This window comes from Fukomys damarensis, unplaced genomic scaffold (genome assembly GCF_012274545.1).
Source record: "Fukomys damarensis isolate Sample0158 unplaced genomic scaffold, DMR_v1.0_HiC HiC_scaffold_32, whole genome shotgun sequence".
In the NCBI taxonomy this organism is placed as follows: Eukaryota; Metazoa; Chordata; class Mammalia; order Rodentia; family Bathyergidae; genus Fukomys; species Fukomys damarensis.
The window spans coordinates 43,000,415-43,021,594 of NW_022900944.1; the positions used below are offsets into that span (position 1 = coordinate 43,000,415).

General features: G+C 38.6%; 1 protein-coding gene across 2 annotated transcripts in view; it reads right to left on the reverse strand.

Annotated features, from left to right (window-relative positions):
* Nucleotides 1–21,180, reverse strand: part of Cdyl2 (chromodomain Y like 2) — a 273,199-nt gene that overhangs the window by 106,591 nt on the left and 145,428 nt on the right. The window contains exon 1 of one of the 2 annotated variants that reach the window (XM_033757876.1): nucleotides 6,492–6,575. The exons of the other annotated variant lie outside the window; for it this stretch is intronic. Coding sequence (XP_033613767.1) covers nucleotides 6,492–6,560 — 69 coding nt within the window. The 5' untranslated portion in view covers nucleotides 6,561–6,575. Of the gene's footprint in view, nucleotides 1–6,491; nucleotides 6,576–21,180 lie in introns of those variants that run through there. 2 annotated transcript variants of the gene reach the window in all.

A 21,180-nucleotide genomic window follows, 5' to 3' on the forward strand; every position in this document is an offset into this window, starting at 1 on the left:
GGGGGGGGGGAGTCTAAAGCAATGGACTGGAAGATACAGAAGAAAGTAACGGCTGCATCTGTATGATTGTGAAAAGTTAAGACTACTGGGGCCAAAACAAAACAGAAAACAAAAACCTACCATCAAAATTTACTGAAATACAAGGGGAAATTTTGTTTACATTTATGCTTTGGAAATAAATGTTTAGAAGTTACCAAAGAACAACCGGGGGTGGAGTGCCAGGTCCAAATGACTTTATTAATAAATTCTTTTAAATTTTTTTCTTGATTGAGAAAGGATACAAAATGCAAAACCTACAATTTTGCTAACTAAAAACTGCCAAATGTTTTGCAGTATTTTATTATACTGGGTGTCTTGTCTTTTAGGGGCTTTTAGTTAGCTAATGAATGAGTACACTAGACACTTTTGGGTTTTAGTTGGCATTTTACATAGCTTGCATTTTAATTCTTTGATTCCTTGCTGTTTCTCTTAACCCATAGCACTATTTAGTAAATGTTATAATACCAACCTACTGAAAAAATTTCTGTAAACTTTCAAAATACAATTATTGATGCTACTTTATAGAAAAATATGGGACTCTAACAATCCACTTTGTGGATTACCAAACTCTAGTTCCAAAAGCAACATAAATGACACCGAAAAACAAAAGCAAAACCTTTAGACTTCTGTAGAGGCACAGCGATGCTTGACAACTAGGCCACACACCGAGAGGTTCGAGAGGAGATTTTATTCAGGAAGGCAGGTCAGGGAGAGGAGAGCGGGAAGAGAGAGAGGAGGAAGAGAGAGGAGAGAAGAGACAGGAGAGAGACGGAGAGAGAGGAAGGAGGAACGAGGAGAGGAAGGTCCTGCTATTGTTTTGGGGCTGGGCTATTGCGTATGTATGAGGGGTGGACTACTTCTAACCTATCACGGGCCAGGTTGCCCTTCATGGTTTCAGTGCTGCAGAAACTTAGGTTTAACTCCTCCGCACCACTGCAGCCTTGACGGGAGGGAAACTAAAGATAAGCGCATGAGGTCATCTTAAGAGGCAAGAAGAACCAGGAGAATGCAGCCTGTGATGGTGGCGTCAGGTCCCTAACAACTTCCACTTCTGGCCAAAGCAGAGCAACGTGTAAGACACCAATGTGCCTGCCAAGAAAGATACACAGTTCAACCTAAGATGGTCACCAGCTACCTAAGTAGCCAGGACCTGAGGCACCAAAAACTCGGGGGGAAATTAATAGAGGCAGAACATGCTTTCTCCTTGGGATATTTGCAAGCCCTTTCCTCTGTTTTTCTGCAGTACTAGGGATTGAACCCAGCGCCTTATGCTGAGCTGTCCCCAGGCCTTTTTAAATTTTTTTTATCTTGACACAGGACTTCAGTAAGTTGCTAAATTGCCCCGTTAGGCTCACACTTGCAATTCTCCTGCCTCAGCCTCCCAGAGTACTGGGATTATAGGCCTGCACCACCATGCCTGGCTCTCAACTGGTGTGGAGTCAGACGCTGAAAAGCCTGGCAGAAACACAGAAAGCCAAGCAGCATAGGCCACCTCAGGAGAGCTTTTGATGGCCTGGTGGAGCTGGGAAGATAAACACTGCGACCAAACTTTGAGGTTCCAAAAGCCAGGATAGAAGAGAAGCAAAGAAAATAGGATATTGCCCTTGTAACCCCTGATTCTTAGTAAAGGAGGATGGGATGCTGAAGTACTGAGCAGAAAGAGAGAGCTCAGCTTAACTTTGAGGAGGCTCACTGGGCTGGAAAGATGAATTTTGAAGTTCAGAACCTGCCAAGGCAAAGGCAGACACCCAAGGTGCTCACTTATAAGGAAGAGAGGGATGGCCTGAATTTAAGCATTCAGTGAACAAGTAGCACAGCATATAAAACACACATAGGATTAGTGAAGTGAAAGCTAGGTTAAGGGAAAATACCTAGGCAAAAACAGGAAGCAAAAATAGGTTAAAATACAAAACCAAAAAAAAAAAAAAAAGTCATGAGGAACACAGTGAAAAAGTTCATTGCATATGTGACAGGAGTCCCAGAAGACGAAGAAAGACTAGAGTGGAGGTGTTATATAAAGATACAATTACCAAGAACTTCTAAAAATAAAGTAAGAATCAAGTTGCAAAGATCCCAAGCAGAATAAAGGCTAAAAACAAAGAATTCTCAAAAGTAGGCAGATGAGGAAGAAAAGTTGCATTATCTCAAAAGAGCAGAAGCAGCAACATCAGTAATAATAACAATGCAGTTGCTAAAAGAAAATAAAAGTCACTCAGAATTCTTTACTCTATGGAAACAGCCTTCTGAAATGAACTAAATAAAAACACTTTGAGATGCTCAGTAACAGAAAATCTGCCACCACTGGTGTGTTGATAAATGTTTGACCGAGGCAGAAATGCCCGATTTTTACTGTTTACCGATTCCCGTGTAGGAACTACTCCCATCATGGTTTGTTATTAACAGCACCGAATGCAGAGTTGGAAAGAAAGGAGCACAATCAGCCCTCAGGAGCTAGCTGCAGCATACAAATGCTACCAACAGAACCAGAAATAATTCTTTAGGAAGAAAAATTATCCCATGCCGAAAGCTCGAAATGCAAGCCAGAATGAAGGGCAACAGAAAGAACCGATATGTGAACAAATCTAAATGAATATTTAGCGTGCAAAACAATAATAACAATGTGGTCATAAAAGTAAATGTAGAATTAAAGTACCTCACAACATTAACACAAAAGGAAAAAATGGAGAGTGGTGAAATTCCAATTTACAATTATCTGTATATTTGTGTTGAACAATTATACCATACCCAATAAAAACGTACAGTCAGTATTTGTTAATAAAAAAATTTAACCTTGAAGGTTATCATTTTAAATTAATGCCATCTTGTCGAATCTCTCAATTCCCAGCCCTTGAAGATCCCAATCTTCTTAAACACATGTACTCCTCGTGACTACTGAGTAATCAGTAGGTCTGGGCAGAGGCCATAGTGACCCTATGTTGTGAAAACCACAGGGACAGAAAGGTGACTCCATGTTGGAAGCCAAACTTCAGAAAAGCAGACTCAGAACACCGTAAGGGTCAAAGCCTACGTCTAGCATCCAGAGGTGCTAAGATGGCCCAAATGAACTTCGGCAGTTTCCCAGGGTGACGTTCTGGCTGCACAAGGTCAGAGGACCCCAAGAAGGAGAAGAAAGCATCTAAGGAAGAATGGGACTGTGAGAAGCAATTGGGCTTCCACGGACGTGAGCCCCGGTGGAGGGAGCAGTACACCGTGACAGCTGATAACCACTGAGCAACACTGGAGCAGCAGCTCCTTCCAAAAACGAACACTTCCAAAAACGGAAATGCTCTGCGGCACTTAGTCGTTTCAGGCCAAAGCATTACACACAGAAGGGCCACTCTACCACTTGGAAAAGGTTCCATTCTGATACCGGGTGAAACTACACCTGGCCCTCATTATTCACATATTTGGTATTGGCTGGTTTATTATTTGATATTTGCAATTCTCTAAAAAATTATTTTACCTCAAAATGAATACTTTTGGAGCATTGTAGACACTCAAGGAGCCTTGGAAAATTTGGGTCACTAATTGCAATGCCCAGCTGAGATCAAGCAAGGCAACTACTCCATGTGTGAGCACTCCTGCTGCAAAGAAATGTCCTTTGGACACCTATGTAGTGCCTCATTTTTCAAATTTTGTGCTTTTTGCTGGTGACCACTAATGACAGGGGCCCAAGTACAGTGCAGAAGTGCTGTCTGGTGTCCCTACGTGTGGAAGGATGGGCTGTGCTTTAGGAGAAAATACCTCTCTTAGATACGCTTCATTCAGGCAGAATTTAAAGGACGGCTCATTTCGAGTTCAAAGTGAACAACCCACAATATACATCAAATGAAGCGCCATTAGAAAGAAACACACAGAAGTCAAGGCTACACAGTCAACCGCTGACAGAAATCTTACATTGAAAGAAGCTAGCCCTCAATTTCCTCTAGAAGCAAGTTTCACTTTCCCTAAACGCTTCTGAAGGCAACTTTATAGAACATTGCTACTGTGGATGAGAACCACGAATTACAAGAATCAGCCATAGCTACTCAAAACCTAATTTGTCCCATCACCTCCAACAAAGAATAAGATCTTCTCATCATAAAGGGTAAGACACAGAGATCTTTCAAAGTTTCAGATCTCTGGGCTCAGATTAATTAATCCACAGTTTCAAAATAATTAGAAGACTCAACAATGGGACAAAAATTTACTGAAGCATAACACAAGGTGTGGTAACCAGAAATACAGTGGTGAGGATGGACCAAAACCCAACCCTGGGAAACTTGCATACTGCTGGCAGAGCACAGAAATGTTTAAAAGTTTCCATCTGGTATGTCAAAGAACTGAGAAGAAAGATAAAATCAGGAACAGGTATAGGGAGAGAGAAATACTGAAAATGAAATAGGGTACCTAGGAAAAGCATTGGAGAAATCAAAGAAGTGAGCATCATAAATATCAAAAACGATAAGACAGGGGCCAGGGATTTAGCTCAGTGGTTCTGCTGCCTGCCTTGCAAGCACAAGGACCTGAGTTCGTCAAAGAACTGAGAAGAAAGATAAAATCAGGAACAGGTATAGGGAGAGAGAAATACTGAAAATGAAATAGGGTACCTAGGAAAAGCATTGGAGAAATCAAAGAAGTGAGCATCATAAATATCAAAAACGATAAGACAGGGGCCAGGGATTTAGCTCAGTGGTTCTGCTGCCTGCCTTGCAAGCACAAGGACCTGAGTTCAATCCCCTGTGTCAATTTAAAAAAAAAAAAAGGTAAGACAAAAAATAGTCTTGTTAGCTAGCTACAGTCACCCAAGAGTATAGACCTTCCTCCTCCATTTGTCACACTGTACCCTTGTACCCATCGATTTAAAAAGAATACACTTTTAAGAGAGTTATGAGGCCAGGCATGGTGGCGCACACCTGTAATCCCAGCACTTAGGAGGCTGAGGCAGGAGAATCGGCTACAAAGTGAGTTTCAGGTCAGTCTTGACTACATAGTGAGACCCTGTCTCAAACCCCCCCCAAAAAAAATATGTAACTTTGGGCCAGGGATTTAGCTCAGTGGTTCTGCTACCTGCCTCGCAAGCACAAGGACCCGAGTTCAGTCCCCGGAACCAAAAAATAAATAAATAAAAGAGTTACGATATCACTTAAAAATAAAAATAAAAGAATCACAGGAAAGACAAGCACTTGATAAAAACAAGCATGTTATGAAGTGGCTAGTTATAAAATGAACATATTTTGAAAATCACTTATTTCCCTATAGTGTAGCAATAGCCACTTATAAAACATGATTCACACAGGAGCCTCAAAAACTGCTTACGATCCAAGAACAGTCTTTACAAGATACATACCCTGTAAAAGGACAACTTCAAAGTTCCCTGAGAGATAAAAAGATATCTGAGAATGAGCTGCTTCTTATTCCAGAAAGACAGACCCATACACATAATGTCACAACCTCTCCAAATTACATTCTAGGACAGATGCAATTCAAATCCTAATCCCACGGGGAGAACAGGAAATAAAATCTTCCAATACACGATGAATTAAAAGAGGCAGTGCTATCAATACTGAAATATTTAAGATAAATAAAACGGCATGTTGCTGGGCTAAGGAGGAAGAGACAGTGCCACGGAGAACACACACAGGGATCGAAAACTGCACTGATGTGCTGTAATGAGATCCCGGCGCAAATGGCACTGAACATCTACGAAAGAGGTCACCTCCACTGTGAGAGAGGAAATTTCATAAAGAAATGGAGCTGGGCCAACTGGTTAGTGGCACGAAATAGTATGAATGTGGCTCCTCACACAATATGCTTGAATTAGCTCCTGACTGATTATACCGCACGCCGCGAAAAACTGCACAAATCTTGCACAAGTGATTTCTCAACGCTCTCCCGGTTTTTCTTACCGTAGAATAGCGATGGCGAACCTTTTAGAGACAAGTGCCAAACTGCAACCCAAACCCAGTTCTTTTTCACCAAGTGCCAACACTGCAATTAAACCTGAATACTGAGTTTTTAATCTCAGAAAAAAATATTCCTATTAAAATATGTTTTTGTCTTAAAAGAAAAACACGACAAACGACATGTGTCCTGTAGGTTTGCCACCACTGTTCTAAAACGTGTATCCAACTTTCTGGGCTGCACTGAGTGAAGAGAAACTGTCTTGAGCTGCATATAAAATATTTAATATAGCTAACGTATGTAAGTAACATAATTTCCTTTAAGCTTTTTTATTTTAACCTTTCAAAAGGTAGGTGATATACATACAAAACTAGCGGGCTATTTGACCATGTTTTTGTCAAACTAATGCACCAATTCCTGATTCAATGGAAGTGGCTACCTCATTTTAAAATTAATTAAGAAACATAGATGTCTGCTTAATAACAACATACCTGACCTCTCCCCGGACACACACATGCATAGGTAGCCTGAAATACTATTATCAGTAACTGCTAAATTGTACTACTTACCAAGTTGCAGCAGCACAGGTAACATCTGATGCACTCAGACCTTGATTCTACTGGCTGGGTGGCAGTCATGGGAGAGAGATTCAGAGACTCTGCTGTCACTTCCCCTGCATGGCTTTACCTTGTCCCCCACACAGCCTGGGCTCAAGTATTACTCCATCGAGTCATGAAAATACAGCCAAAAATCACATGATTATGCTAAGGTTATGATTTTGTGGGACCCGCATTACCACGGGCTGTGGGTTACACACCTGCTAGAGGACAAGCAGATGGGCACAGTGTCAGCCTCCACAGTACAGAACCACCCACAAACTACTGTGATCGCGTCCTTTTAGAAACAGAAAAATTTCAAAGGAAAACGTCTGTCTACCTTCAGGATCTAACAGTACCCTGGTCTCAGTGTGTAACGAGGCAGAGCTGGTTCTGTCGCGGCCAGAAGACTGTTTTCACTTCCCTGAGTAAAACCCAGCTGTGGATCCAACGTCAACACCATATTTAGACCTCGGTTCCCTAAACTAGGTTTGGAGCAGTGAGGCATCAAGAAGCCAGCCCGGATTCAGACAGCAAAGGCTGGGGAGATGCCACATGCTTCTGTAGGCGATGACCTTGTGGCATAGTGTCAGCCGGGGCAAAAGAGACTCTGACAAACACTGACAGCTATCAGGGACCGAGGGGAATCTCGGTATGTACCCTGTTGTTCAGGGAACGCTCTGGGAACCATCTTAACTCTGACCTCTCCCCATCAAAACAATGAGCAACTGCACCACCCCAGCCATGTCCATCCTGAGAGCCCCAACCGGGGCCAGCTAGCTGGCTTTGGCACAGGAGGTAGGAAGCAGAGGACTGGCCAGCTGCACCTCTTCTATCATTAACATCTTTTTTTCTTACAGATTCCAACAGGCCATGTAGCCTGTTTACAGGTCTGGGGTCAAGGGTCCCAGTACAGAAACTACAGCAGGTACCATCTGAATGAGCTCATCCACCTCACTGTGCAGCCAGCCTTCGCCCACCCAAGTCCATCCACACCCACTCTTTAGCCATCACTCAGCCAGCCTAAACTCATCCACACCCACTGTGCAACCAACATTCATCCAATCCAAGCTCACCTACATCCTACTCAGCCTCAAATAGCCAGCCTGTCCCTAGGTAGCAGGAGACTTGCACATTTAAAAGTGAGGGAGTCACATTCACGAAGTCTTTGCCTGTGCCTACGACTTCACGCGTCTCCCCTATGTTTCCTTCCAGCAGTTTCAAAATTTCAGGTTGAACACCTAGGTCTTTGATCCATGTTTTAATTGATTTTTATGCAGAGTGAGAGATAAGGATCTAGTTTCAATCTTCTTATATAAATTAATACAGTCACTATGGAAATCAGTATGGAGGTTCCTCAAAAAATGAAAAATACAGCTACCATTTGACCCAGCTATACCACTCCTCAGTATATTCCTGAAATAATGAAAGCCAGCATGCTACACAGAAACCTATGTATCAGTGTTTACAGCAGCACAATTCACAATAGCGAAGCTTTGGAAACAGCCTAGGTGCTTGTCAACAGATGAATGGATAAACAAAATGTGCTATGTATTTATATACAGCCATAAAGAAGACCAAAATCACGTCGTTTGCAGAAAAAAGAGATAGAACCAGAGACTGTGATGTTAAGAGAAAGAAACCAGACTCAGAAAGTCACATGTCACGTGTTTTCTCTCATATGCAGAATTTCTTTAAAATCTCAAACAAAAGAGATGAAAACCAAGTAGAAAAGAGACTACTAGAGAAAAGAAAGCGTCTTGAGGGTGAGTACGGGTGACTTGGGAGGGTAATCAGCAGATGTTACAGAACAACATGCATATTATGATTAAACAAAACACAGTATTCTGTATAACTAATGCACATTAATAAAATTTTAAGGTAATAGAAAAATGACAGAAAAGCAATAGGTTTATCTGCATAAAATCTGTAAAACAAATATTAAAAAGCAAGGAGATTAAGTGTTTTCAACAAATCTGACATGATCTGAAACCCCTCCTCTAACAACCATACAAATCTGTAAGAAAAACACTTAAGCTCTAATTATAAAAGAGCAGTCACTCTGCAGAAACCAGTCTGGTGGTTGGTTCCTCAGAGACTTAAACACAGAGTTACCGTGTGACTCAGCGGTCCCTAGCATACACCCAAAAGAACTGAAAACATCTGTTCATGCAAAAAGGTACACAAATGTTTGTGGCAGCATGATTCACAATAGCCAAAAGCGAAAACAACCCCAATGTCCATCCGCTGGCGCACGGAAAAGCAGAATGTAGTATCACCACAGAACAGAACAGTAATCAGCAACAGAATGAAGCAGATACTTGCTACAACCTGGATAGACCCTGACAGCGTCATTAAGAAAAAGTCAGCAATAAAGGATTGCAAGACTGTGTGACTCCATTCATATGAAATGTCCAGAACAGGCTAATCCATAGAGCTAGAAAGCAGAACACTGGCACTCAGGGGCTGGGGGATAAGCAGGTAAAGAGATACAAAGTAACAACCAATGTGTACAGGGGCTCAAGAGAGGATGATGAAGAAAGTTCTACACCTGACTGGAGTGACGGCTGCACAGCTCTACGAATATACTGAAAACTACCGAACACTTTAAAGGGGTTAGTTGTACAGTGTGTGAATGACATCTCCACACACTGGGAACAGAGATTAAGCTCACAAAGGAGGATATTCAAATGGCCAATAAAACAGAGAGGAAAGATAAACCTCTACTACTGAAGGAAAAAATGTGAGTGAAAAACCATTTTTCACCTAAAATATACTGAAGGCTTTTTAATCGTAATACTCAGTGTTGACCAGTATTCAGTGAACATGACATTCTCCAACGTTGGCAGCGACAATCAAACTTGTTATAACCTTTCCAGAGGAAAAGAAAATACAGTAATAAGTATCAAAATATGTTTTAAATAACCCAATCGAGATACAACCCAGGTAGTTTAGTACTGTTCTTCCTTAACGCTTCACACATGGGAAAAGCGAGGTTCCAAGAGGTGCAACTCCAAGCCAGAACAAGATCTCATCTCTCACTGCCTGCGCGGAGGTGTAGAACATGAGGGAAAGTGGAACACCAAAAGAATTATAAAATGATACAGGACAGAAAGTAACACTGAACATCTGAGTAACAGAAGATTTGTGGGTGCAAATAAATAACACAAAACGCTTAGTAAGCACTTAATACACAAGAGGCAATGCTTTTTACATATACCGACTGGCTCACTTTCCCAAGTACACAGCAAATGCTGTCTACACTTGGACGTTGCCTTGATTCTTCCATTTCCAGGAATACTCCAACTACATTTTTATATAGCGCTCAAAGAATTCTCTGAGAATATTTTGAAGACACTACATATATTTATCTGCACTTCTCAGAGAAGAAAAGCTACATTTCATTTATTACTTTTAACAGGTGTTTAATGAAGTAATGAGTACACCCGCAGTCATCTATTCTGGGATGGGGCTTTTGCTGCATACAGATTCCTCCTCTCAATTTCATTTATAGGAAACAGAACCATCTAAATGCAGGGCTGTCGGGTGATCACACAATATGAACACCTAATGGAAAATAATTTGGTTGACAACTGTTTTTTTGTTATGCCCAAGGCATCCCCAAAGGTGATCACTGCAATCAAGATACGCAAGGCACAGCAGGTTCAAGCGGCACAGGGTGCTCCCTTACACAACGGAAGTGCTGGCTCACACCACAGAATTCATCCCACCAGTACTGAGTGCCTACGGAGTGCCAGGCTCTAAGTGACCTAGATCTTTCAGCAAGAGAAATTTTGGAAAAGGAACTAGAACAAAGCTGTCACCAAGTGGCACAATGCTCACTGTGCAGTGTCACCGGTCCCCGGGTCATACTCAAGTATTAGGGACAATGGCTCCCTTCTCCAGAGGCCACCACATACCCTGGGGTTTGGGGGTACCAAGCAGTTAACAAGACTGAATCCATTTAGTTTTTCTACCAATTCTGGTAGGCCACGTGAGCTCCTCACTTCGTAGGAGACAACACCGGCATCAGAAAGTGAAGGTCATTCGTTTCTCTACTGTCACACCATTAGGAAGGCAAGGAGCTGGGGTTGGAACCCAGCCTAGATTTCCCAGCTCGTAATAAGTCAAGCAGCCACACTGTGCTCACAAAGGGAGACAGAGACTACGCTAGGGACTGGACGACATCCCAACCCTGGAATTTCCCCTTCATCCCCTCCCCTCTCCCTAGTCACTGTCCATCGGCCTCCTGAGTGTCTTGAACTTGGCCCACTTATCACTGTCCTCAGCGTCAATGCCTCAAGCATTTCTACCTGCACTGACTGCTGTCTGTGCACGTGTCTTAGCCTGTAAAAAAAATACCACAGTCAGAGTAGCTTATAAACGACAGAAATTCATTTCCCGTAGTTCTGGAGGTTGAGAAGCCCACGATCAAGACCCTGGCAGGTTCGGCAACTGCTGAGAACCCGCTTTCTGGTTCACAGACGGCTCCTTCTTGCTCCCGTCTTATGGGGCAAAGGGGGTGATCAAGCCCCCTCAGGCCTCTTGATAAGGGCACTAACTCCATCTTCGAAGGGTCTCACCTTAGGACGGAATCGCCTACAAAAGACCCACCTGCTATGTCCGTCACCTTGGGGGTTAGGGTCTTGCTACAGGTATTCTGGGGAGACATAATCGCGCAGGTCATAGCACAGTGCTTCAAGGCCTTCTGCTTCCAAGGCAAACTAACAGCATGAAACCAGACCGCCTGGGTTCATATCCTGCCTCCTCCGTCCTCTGATTTTCTCTGTTTTCAATTTTGTAAAAAAAAAAATTAAAAAAAAATTGAAGATTAAAAGTGATGATGCTGATACAGGACTTTAAAACAGAAAGGGCAGATGTAAGTAAATGTTAGCGGTTGTTATTAATAAGGATCCATTACTTGTGAAACCTAACAAAATCACAGATCTGGCCACTAGATTCCACCTAAGAGTTTCCACAGGCTCCCTATTACCTAAGAGTGAGGTCCACATATCCCAGTATGGAATATGAGAAAGTCGTCCATCAGGAACTGAACACCCATCACACATCTCAGCCACAACAGCACCCCTGCCTGTGTGCTGTCGCCATCCCAGACCCCAAGGCCCCACATTTCATGAGTAAATGGAAGAGATGGAGGTGATTCGTGCCTAAGAGTATGTATTTCCAGGGATGTGGTCACATCCTAAGCAGCTGTAATTGTGTAGGTCATGTAAGGCTGTTCAGTAAGGAAGGGGAAGGGAGGCAAGAACACTTAGTAGCCCAGGATAAGGCGATGGATGTGATATGGAAGGCAACATCCACTGAGCACTTACTATATGCAAGTAACTATACTACAGCCTCACAAGCACTCTCTCAACTAATTCTCAGACTCGAAAGGTAAGCAGTATCATTAACCCGTAGAGCAGGCACACTACATAAAGGATGACTCTCTCCTATGAGAACACCCAACTCAGCTAAACAAGGTATCACTAGATCGCCACCACTGACATCAGGGAAGACTCCTTCAGCAGAGAATAGAATCTTCCAGTCGTGTCAACAGTCACTCCCTTCATCCCAGCCTGAAAGATCTGAACAGTAACCAGTACTATTATAGGCAGAAGCTCAACTCAGCTCCCAACACTGGACAATTAAATGTGTAACTTTATTTAAATTAAGAAACTGCAAAAAATAATAATCCATTGTATTTGCATAGATGAAATGAAAGAAACTTAGCTGAAAAATAAGATTACTCCTTTCCCAGTACTAAAAAGTTTCAGAAGACTTTATAAACTATGCAACATGTACTCTCAATGAGCCAGAGAATATCACACCCATAAAAAGGAAATACTTTTAAGACTGAGCTAACTTCAAAACTATAAAACATAAGGAATTTTCCTATATCACATGTACTAGAAAGTACCAGGTTTTATAAAAACAGTTCAGTATTTTACAAAGTAAATGGAATTACCAATGGTCACTGCAGAAAACTGAATGAGCAAATAACAAGACTAGTTTTTTAAAATTCTTTGAGCATTAAGGATGAAAAGAATAAGTAAAAGGACAGAGATAGGGGTGGCATATCCAGAAAACCAACGCAACCTGAACTAAGGAAAAATAGAATAGACATAATTTTGAAAGATTTCACTATAGATCAAGAGACTAACAACTTATATTAATGAAAATCGCATATCTAGTAAATACTTCTGAAGTTTATGTATTCAAAAAATAAAGAAAAATATTAAAAAAACAGAAATATTAATTTCTAATCATATTAGTATCAGACTTCTCCTCCACACTATGCTTTTCAAAGAAACAAACGTGTGACACAATCTTTAACAGCCAAGCAAGCTAAATGATGGTCATATAATGTTTTTCTATTTTCAGACTTGCAAATGCCCATACACTACATCATCCATATATTCTTCCTGATAAAAATAAATACATATGAATCAAAATAATAAATTTGGAAATAATATTCCATTTCATTCAATACATAATGAAATAACTCATGACAAAAAATGCAAAAGTACATTTTAGATTTCATGTTTTATTCTTGTAAATGTAATAACATAAAAGTTAATTTTAATCTTTCTTCAAATAAGATACAGACTGTGTTAAAGCCTATAAGAAAATATAAAATCATTTTATGTTGAGAACTGGAGAAAAGTTTACACACCACTAAAAATTGATTCTTGACAAAGAAACAGGACAATTAAAAAGAAACTGCAAAATTGAACAGCAAATATTTGGAGTAAACTGGAAAGCTAGACAGCAAGTCTAGAAGTGGTGTCATGGAAGAATATTTTGTAAATCAGAAGAGTTAGATGGAAAGACAGGAAAAATTGGGCCCACTAGGAACCTGTATTGTTACCCTGACAGGTCACACTCTAGATGTAGGAGTAAAAGGTGAATAAACTAGCCTCATAAAAATTACTGCCTACCTCTGATTCATCTGGATTGCCCAGAAAACTCCACCCCTGTAAGTGGTTTATGATCCTATATTTTTGAGTGTCTGCTAAAAGCAAATGAAAACTCCAATCAGAAGAAAGTAATATTAGTGTAGGCCTCAGTTTAGTTCTGCAAACTTTTTTTCCAAGTACAACGCCAAGAACACAATTAAAAATAAATAGACACAAGAGGAGCTAAGACAACATGAGAATGGTTCAGACATACAAGGGCTCCAGAGAGTGAAATGTTAGGCACAGACTTTGAAATAACTATTTAATATATTCAAGGCACTAAAAGTTAACATTGAAAATTTCAAGAAGAAAACACAGAAGCTAAAATGTTGTGTAACAGATTTCTAGAACTAAAAGATGCAATTCCCAAAATTAAAGCTTCAGGGGAAGAATTTTAAGATAAACTAGACGCAAACGCTTAAAGAATTAGAGAATTAGAAGGTGAACAGTAATATAACAAGAATGAAACAGGAAAAATGATTAAGAGACAAAAAGCATACATATCTGGAGGATACATTCACTTAAATAGAATATCAAAAAGGGGTGGGTGAAGAAAAAGAGAATTGGCTGAACATTCCCTAAATTGATGAAAAATATGAACTTCATAAATTCAAATATCCCAACAAACATGATGGCAGCCAAGAAGACAATGGAAAGTGTCTTCAGTCCACTGAAGGAAATAATTGCAACCTGGTGGCTCTTTACTCACCAAAAACAATATCCTTCAAGAATATATTAAGACAAAATGAAATAGATTTCACTAAAAGAAATAAAAAGTGCTCTTCATTTAAAAAAAAAAATCTTCAAACTGGATATGATGGTACATTCCTGTAATCCTAGCTACTGAAGAGGCTAAAGCAGGAGGATCAAGGAGGATCAACAAGTTCAAGGACAATCTGAGCAAAATTTAGCAAGACCTTGTATCAAAATAAACATTTTTAAAGGGCTGGAGATGTAGCTGAATAGTAAAGCACTTGCCTGGCATGCACAAGGACCTAGGTTCAACCCCTAATACACCAAAAATAAAAAATTCAGTTGTAAGAAAGGAGATGGAGGTAGGGCTAAAAAAGGGGGGGGGGAGAAAAGGAACCACAAAAAGAAAAGGGAATAAAGCAATAAAATGGGATAATACATTTTTCTTAGTCAATAAAAAGTAGGGTTCAAAGAAAGATGAGAAGGAAACAGAATAAGTGGAACAAAGAGAAGGCACACAGGGCGATGGTACTTTAAAACCCAAATACATTCATAATTATATTAAATGTAAGTGGTCTAAAAATTCTAATTAAAACATATAGGATATCAGATAGGGTTTTTAAAGACATGATTACATGCCATTTACAAAGATACATGAAAAATATGAATACAAAAAAATAGAAGTATAATCACAGAAAAGGAAATGGCATGCAAATATTATTTCAAGAATATTACTGGAGGCTGAGGCAGGAGGCTGTAAGTTCAAGGCTGGCTTGGGCCACATTGTGAGTTCAAGACCAGCCTGAACTACCTAGAGAGATCCTGTCTCGAAGAAAAAAAAAAGAAAAGAAAGTAAAAAGAATATGTTGTATCTCCACTAACATGGAGAGGTTCTTTAAAATAAATAGAATTAAGAACTTTTTTATAATAGTTGAAAGCATCAACTTCCTAGGAATTTAGAAAAGTTGCAGCTTTTTAAGAACCTATTATCATAAACTCAATGTATAATTGGCGAAAATATATAAAATATAAAAACTGACAAAATTATAAGGAGAAATAGATGTACCCACAGTCAAATGGGAAAATTTTAACATATTTCTCTCAATAACTGATAGAACAAAGCAAAAACTAACCAAGGCTAAATATCTGATATGCAAATTATATAAAATTAATAATTTGACCTAAAGGACATACACACACTACTATCCTCAACAACTTTATGCACAAAGCATTTACGAAACTAGGTGACAAATCTTAACATGTGTTAGTAACAATACCAATGTATGTTCTTTAACAACACAACTAATCTAATGCTCAATAAAAGAAGACTAAAATCTTCATATTTAAAAATTAAGGAAAGGTTTGAAATATATGGTAAGTGCTTAACTTTTTAAAAAATGTATTATAGTAAGACATATTGGCATTAATTATTCTCGAAATTTCCCTGTTCTCTTTGAACACACTCATCCCATCGTTCCTGCTGCATTCTGAAGCACTTCTGGAAATCCTCTTTCATGAGTGTCTGTAGTGCTGTCATGGCTGCTTCGATGCCACGAATCAATTCAAAACATTTACATTTCATCTTCATTTGACTTTAAAGAACAGCCAGAGAAACACAGTGCCAGACCTGGTAAACAGAACAGATCAGGGCACATCATAGTGTGTTTACAAGCTTGCCTTTCAGTTGGATGGCACGTGGCAGCAATGTTTGTCAAGTTTTTTAATCACAACTCATAAAGACACTCCAGAAAAAGGACTCCAAGACCCACTTCAAAAAATGGCAATGCAGATGGGATAAGCATGTTTAAGGTAAGAGGGAGTATTTTGAGGGGTATTAATGGCAATGCATCTTTTGCTATAATAATTTTTTAATTTAAATATTCACTGTACATTTTGGTCAGGCTTTGTATACTTCCAAGACAAAGTGGAAGTTAAAAAATGTTTTGACTAACTCAATATCATACAAATTTAAGCCTGTGTGTCTACTTACTTCAATCAATTATATTTTCCAGGTACATCCTTTTTCCTACAGGTGTCTCAAATTTATCTTTCTTTATAGCCTAGTAGTCCATTTTGTATGGACACCACATTTTCTTTATCCATTTGTCTCTTGTTGCGCATACAGGCTACTTACAGGATTTAACTATTATGAATTGTGCCACTACAAACATTGGTATGCACGTATCACTGTAATGTGATCTCTTTAGCGCCATGGGGAAGATACTAAAAGAATAGCTGGTTTAAATGGAATTTCTAATTTTGGATTGAAAAATCTCCATACTGATTGCCATAGTGGCTGTGCTAGTTTACAATCCCACCAACAATGTAGGAGGGCTCCTTTTTCAGTGTAGCCTACATCAGCAGTTCTTACTCTTTGACTCCTTGATGGTTGCCATTCTTTCTGGTCTAATATGAGACCTTAGTGTTGTTTTTCATTTGAGAAAAGCAAAGTACAAAGAGCCAAATCAAGGCTGGATACAAGGAAATAAAGGGGTCGATCTCTTGCACATAGCGGTGGGGGTGGGGGATTCCAGGAGACTGAAGGGAGAGGGAAAGGAGAGGGAAAATTAGGAAGAGTTAAGATATCCCACATACAGAAACCTAACAGCCACAATGAATGTAAACTCTGTATGTCATAAATATGAGACAAGAATAATAATAACAACATTAATAATGAAAATGGGCAAAGGAGATTTGGATATGGAGGGAGGGAAGTGGGTGGAAAGGGGAAGGGATTTTTAAAAATAGAAAGAAACAAGCTGTGTTATGTACATGTACCGACTCCCCGAGATGAATGTACAGCAAACATCTATAATAAAAGAAGAAAAATGAAAACTAAAGACATAAAAATACAAGGAAATTCCATTAGAGGTTTATGTGAAAGAGGTCATTATACGTGGCATAACTCCAGATTTTATGCTATTCTTTACTGCCAGGGATCAACCCTCTGTTGTTCAGGGACATTTGTAGACAGAAGAGTAACAACCACAGCTTTACCATGTATTCTTGATTTATTGCAAAAACAATACAATAACTATATCAATTAAGTAGCTAAGATATGCTCTATAAAAAATAAAATGTTCTGATTCTATCATAATGAAAAGACTGCATTTTAAACTAGTGTGACATAGTTAAAGCAGTGCTTAAGTTAAAAGGTATACTTTTTTGAATTGACAAATTTAGGCTGAAAGTTAACAATTAAAGAAGCTTGGATATTTACATACAGTGGAGTACTTACGCTGTTATAAAGAAGTGTAAACGAGTTATTTATAGGAGAAAGGTTGTACCAAGACCATAATATTAAGTGAAATAAAGCAGACATACAAGCTTAAAATTTTTATGGTTTCTGTTGTATGAGAAAACCAAAATAAAAATAAAGAGCAAAATAAAAAATAGATAATAGAAAATAGGGAGACCCTTGCCAAAGGGAGGGGAATCAAGAGATGGAGAGAGGGGTGGGGGGGAAGAGGGAATAAAAAGAATTAAGATGTGTCATGTGCATGCACCAACTCCACACAAGGAATGGAATCATTAATGCACTGCAACGTGTACCAATAAAATAAAAATATTACATTAAAAATTTTTAACACAAAGAAGAAAAACACTTGGAAAAAATAAAGAGCAGAAACAAATGAAATGAAAAAACAACAGAGAAGGCCACAAAGCTAATATTTAAGGCACTAAAAGGAGGAAAAGGAGGAGGAAGAGGAGGTGGAGGAGGAGGAGGAGGAGGAGGAGGAGAAAAGAAAGGCCAGCAACGAAGCCACTGACAACAGTGACCAGAAAAAACGAAGCAGTCACTGGAATAAAAAAGAGGAAACCCCTACAGCAGAGCCTAAAAAGGTAAGAGACTTAGCAAAGCACACTGATGCCCATGGGGCATACGGGTGTTGGCAGTGTTCTAGAAGATGAAGAGCTGATGATAAAAAGACAGAATGACTTAAGTGTACAGATACAATTCTGGCAGTAAATAAACAAATATACAAAATTTAAAATACAAATACATGAAATGTGCAGGTAGAAAAAAAGAAATCAAAAGTCAAAACAAAGCATTTATGGCATAATCACTATCACTCATTAAACCAGAGGCCAAGACTATACAGTAGTGAGAAAAATGAAAGTGTCTCTTGTCTTCATAAGTTTTAGAGGACTCAGAGATTAACCAAGTGGTCACACAAATACGTAAGACCATAAGCTCTAGGAAAAATTAATGAAGAAAAAGTATTAAAGCATAAACATGAAAATCTAATCTGGTCTCAGATATCAAAGATTTCCTATAGGAAGAGACATTTGAAATAAGAGTTGTAATGTAGATATGGACTAATAAATGGAGCAAGGGCTGGGGATGTGGTTCAGTGGTTGTGCCATTGCACCTTGCAAGCCCAAAGTTCCAAATTCAATCCCCGGTGCCCCCCCCGCAAATAAATGGAGCAAGAGGAGAATATTCAGGCAAAAACTGAAGAATATTCTTAATAGTTTATAAAATGAAATATGGTAGTAGAAGACCAGCAGAAAGGTCAGAATGGGAAAAGAACAAAAGATAAACATAAGAATAGTAAGATACAGGCTAAGGCCAGATTGGAAGCACAAAAAGTGCAGCAATTGGCTTAATTTCACTGAATAGTAAAAGAAAAATGCACCTTTATCAAATAGGATTTATTTCAAAATATAGGAAGTTAACATTAGAAATTATATAAACTAATCAAAAGAGATTTATTTCAACAGAATGAAATTTATTCTAAATTAGGGAGTTGTAACATGTTTATGGAATTAGAAAATTGCCTGAGCATAGTCCCTTTCTTAGAGAGGTACTTGAGGAAGTTCCCTAGCATCAAGAAAAAGGCCCCAAGAAAAAGAAAACTGTGGAATATATGAAACAGAATAGTGAAAATTAAGTAAATTTATTTTTAAATCTAAATAATTATTAATTATTTAATTATAATTAAGGAAACATTACACAAACAATGGCAAAAAAATAGGTACAACAAATAAAAAACACAATACCAACAAAACTTCCTAAATGAAGTTCAAGTAATTGAACTGAAAGACAAGAGGTGCAGACCAGTAGAGATAAATGTAAACTGGCCATGCACATGGTGGAGGTCTGTAATCTCAGCGCTCTACTAAGCTGCGACAGGAGATCACAAATTCAAGCCTAACCTGGGCAATGTAGCGACTTGGTGAGAACCTGTCTCAGAATAAATTTAATAAGGGGATGGTAAGCACTAGGAAGGTAGCTTTAGTGAAAGTGCCCTGGGTTCGATCCCCAGTACCTACTCTCCTAAAAAGAGTGTCTAAGGAGTTTACCTTGTTCAACAGAGAGGCTATAACAATTATATAACTCTAGATCTTGGTAGAAAAATAGCTTCAAGATGTTTGTTAAAGATTTAAGGACAGCCATTACAAATGGTACACAATATTTTTTAAACTTATGCATGCATATATATATATATACACACAAACTAGAACATGAAAGAAACAAATGGTGCAAATAATCAAGAAAAGGAAAACAAGTGTGATCAACAGAAAATATAAAATATGGCATAAATAACGTCCAATATATCAGTACTTACAATAAATATAGTCTATATGCAGTAGCATAGTAAATCTGTCCAGTATATCTACAAGAAAAACCTGAGACTTCATCTAAGTCTCATCTTAGGACAAAATAAAGATCTAAGGAACTGATATAATAGCTTTACCAAAATTTATCAATATGTATACTCCGAACTGTGTATTTTTCTCATACATCAATAAATCACCTTGATCACATTTAACTGACAAAAAATTCAGCATAACTGAAAAAGGAGTTAAGAATGTCACCCATAATCTCTAATCATAATGCATAAAAATTTGAAGTTGTAACAACAAAAGGAAAAACAAAATACTAATCTGATTATATGGAAATCTAGTGCCTTTCTAATTATTCAGGAAAAGAGCAAAAAGAAACTTAAAACACAGTTATTTTAGGCAAAAATTAATTAGAAGACTATAATGAAACATCAGCAGTTAACAAAATTCACAGCTATAAACATTTTTTATTTGAAAACAAAATGTGAAAATAAGTAATCAAGTAGCTATCTGGAAAATTAAGAACAAACTAAGCCTGAAGAAAACATAATCACTTTTGGAAGAAACTGGTGAATTTGTTACACTTTGGTAACACCGCATGTGCACTAGAACCCAAGAATTCCACATCTGAGAATCCTAGATAGTCTTTGGCATGCATATAACAGAAGGGAGCTAAAACAGTCACTGCAGCAATGTTTGTAAGAGAAAAGCATGAATACTGTAAAACAAGAAATTGAAATAATTGAAAAAATCCACTGACAATGCTATATATCTTTGTTCTCAACTGTAGTCTTTGTATTTTTATATATTTTATACTTTTTATGTTTCTGTGTACAGTGGATCCTTGACTTATGAATTCAACTCATTCCTGAGGACTGGTTGCAACTCAAGTTGTCAAATGAAGGCTCAGGCTCCTCTACACAGCCTTCCAAGTCTCTCCTGTAGACAGGCAGACCTCAGTGTCCTCAGAGAGACACTGGCCCAGGGTTTCTCAGTGAACCCCACACAGGAAAGGATGCTGGAATGTTCCTTCCAGGACTTTTTTTAAAGGGTTAAATCTATATCTGAGACCATCTGGAAGCACAAGCAGTCATCATTCAGGTTGTAACTCAAGACTCTGGTCATAAGTTAAAACTAAAATTCCAGTCATAACCCAAGTTGCTCATATGTAAGGCTGGCTGTAACTCGAGGACCCACTATATTTGCATATTTGAAAACATGTTCACATATTCTGATAAATATGCTCCTGCAAAAATGAACTATTTTATCAGGGACAACTCTGAAGAGCATAATATCAAACAAAATCAAAATGCATAACTCAAACAACTTGATTCCAATAATATAAAGTTCAAAACCAAGAAAAATCCAGCAATATGTATTTCAGATATGTATAATTATACTGTAAAACTTTTTTTTTTTTTTTTTTTTTTTTTTTTTTT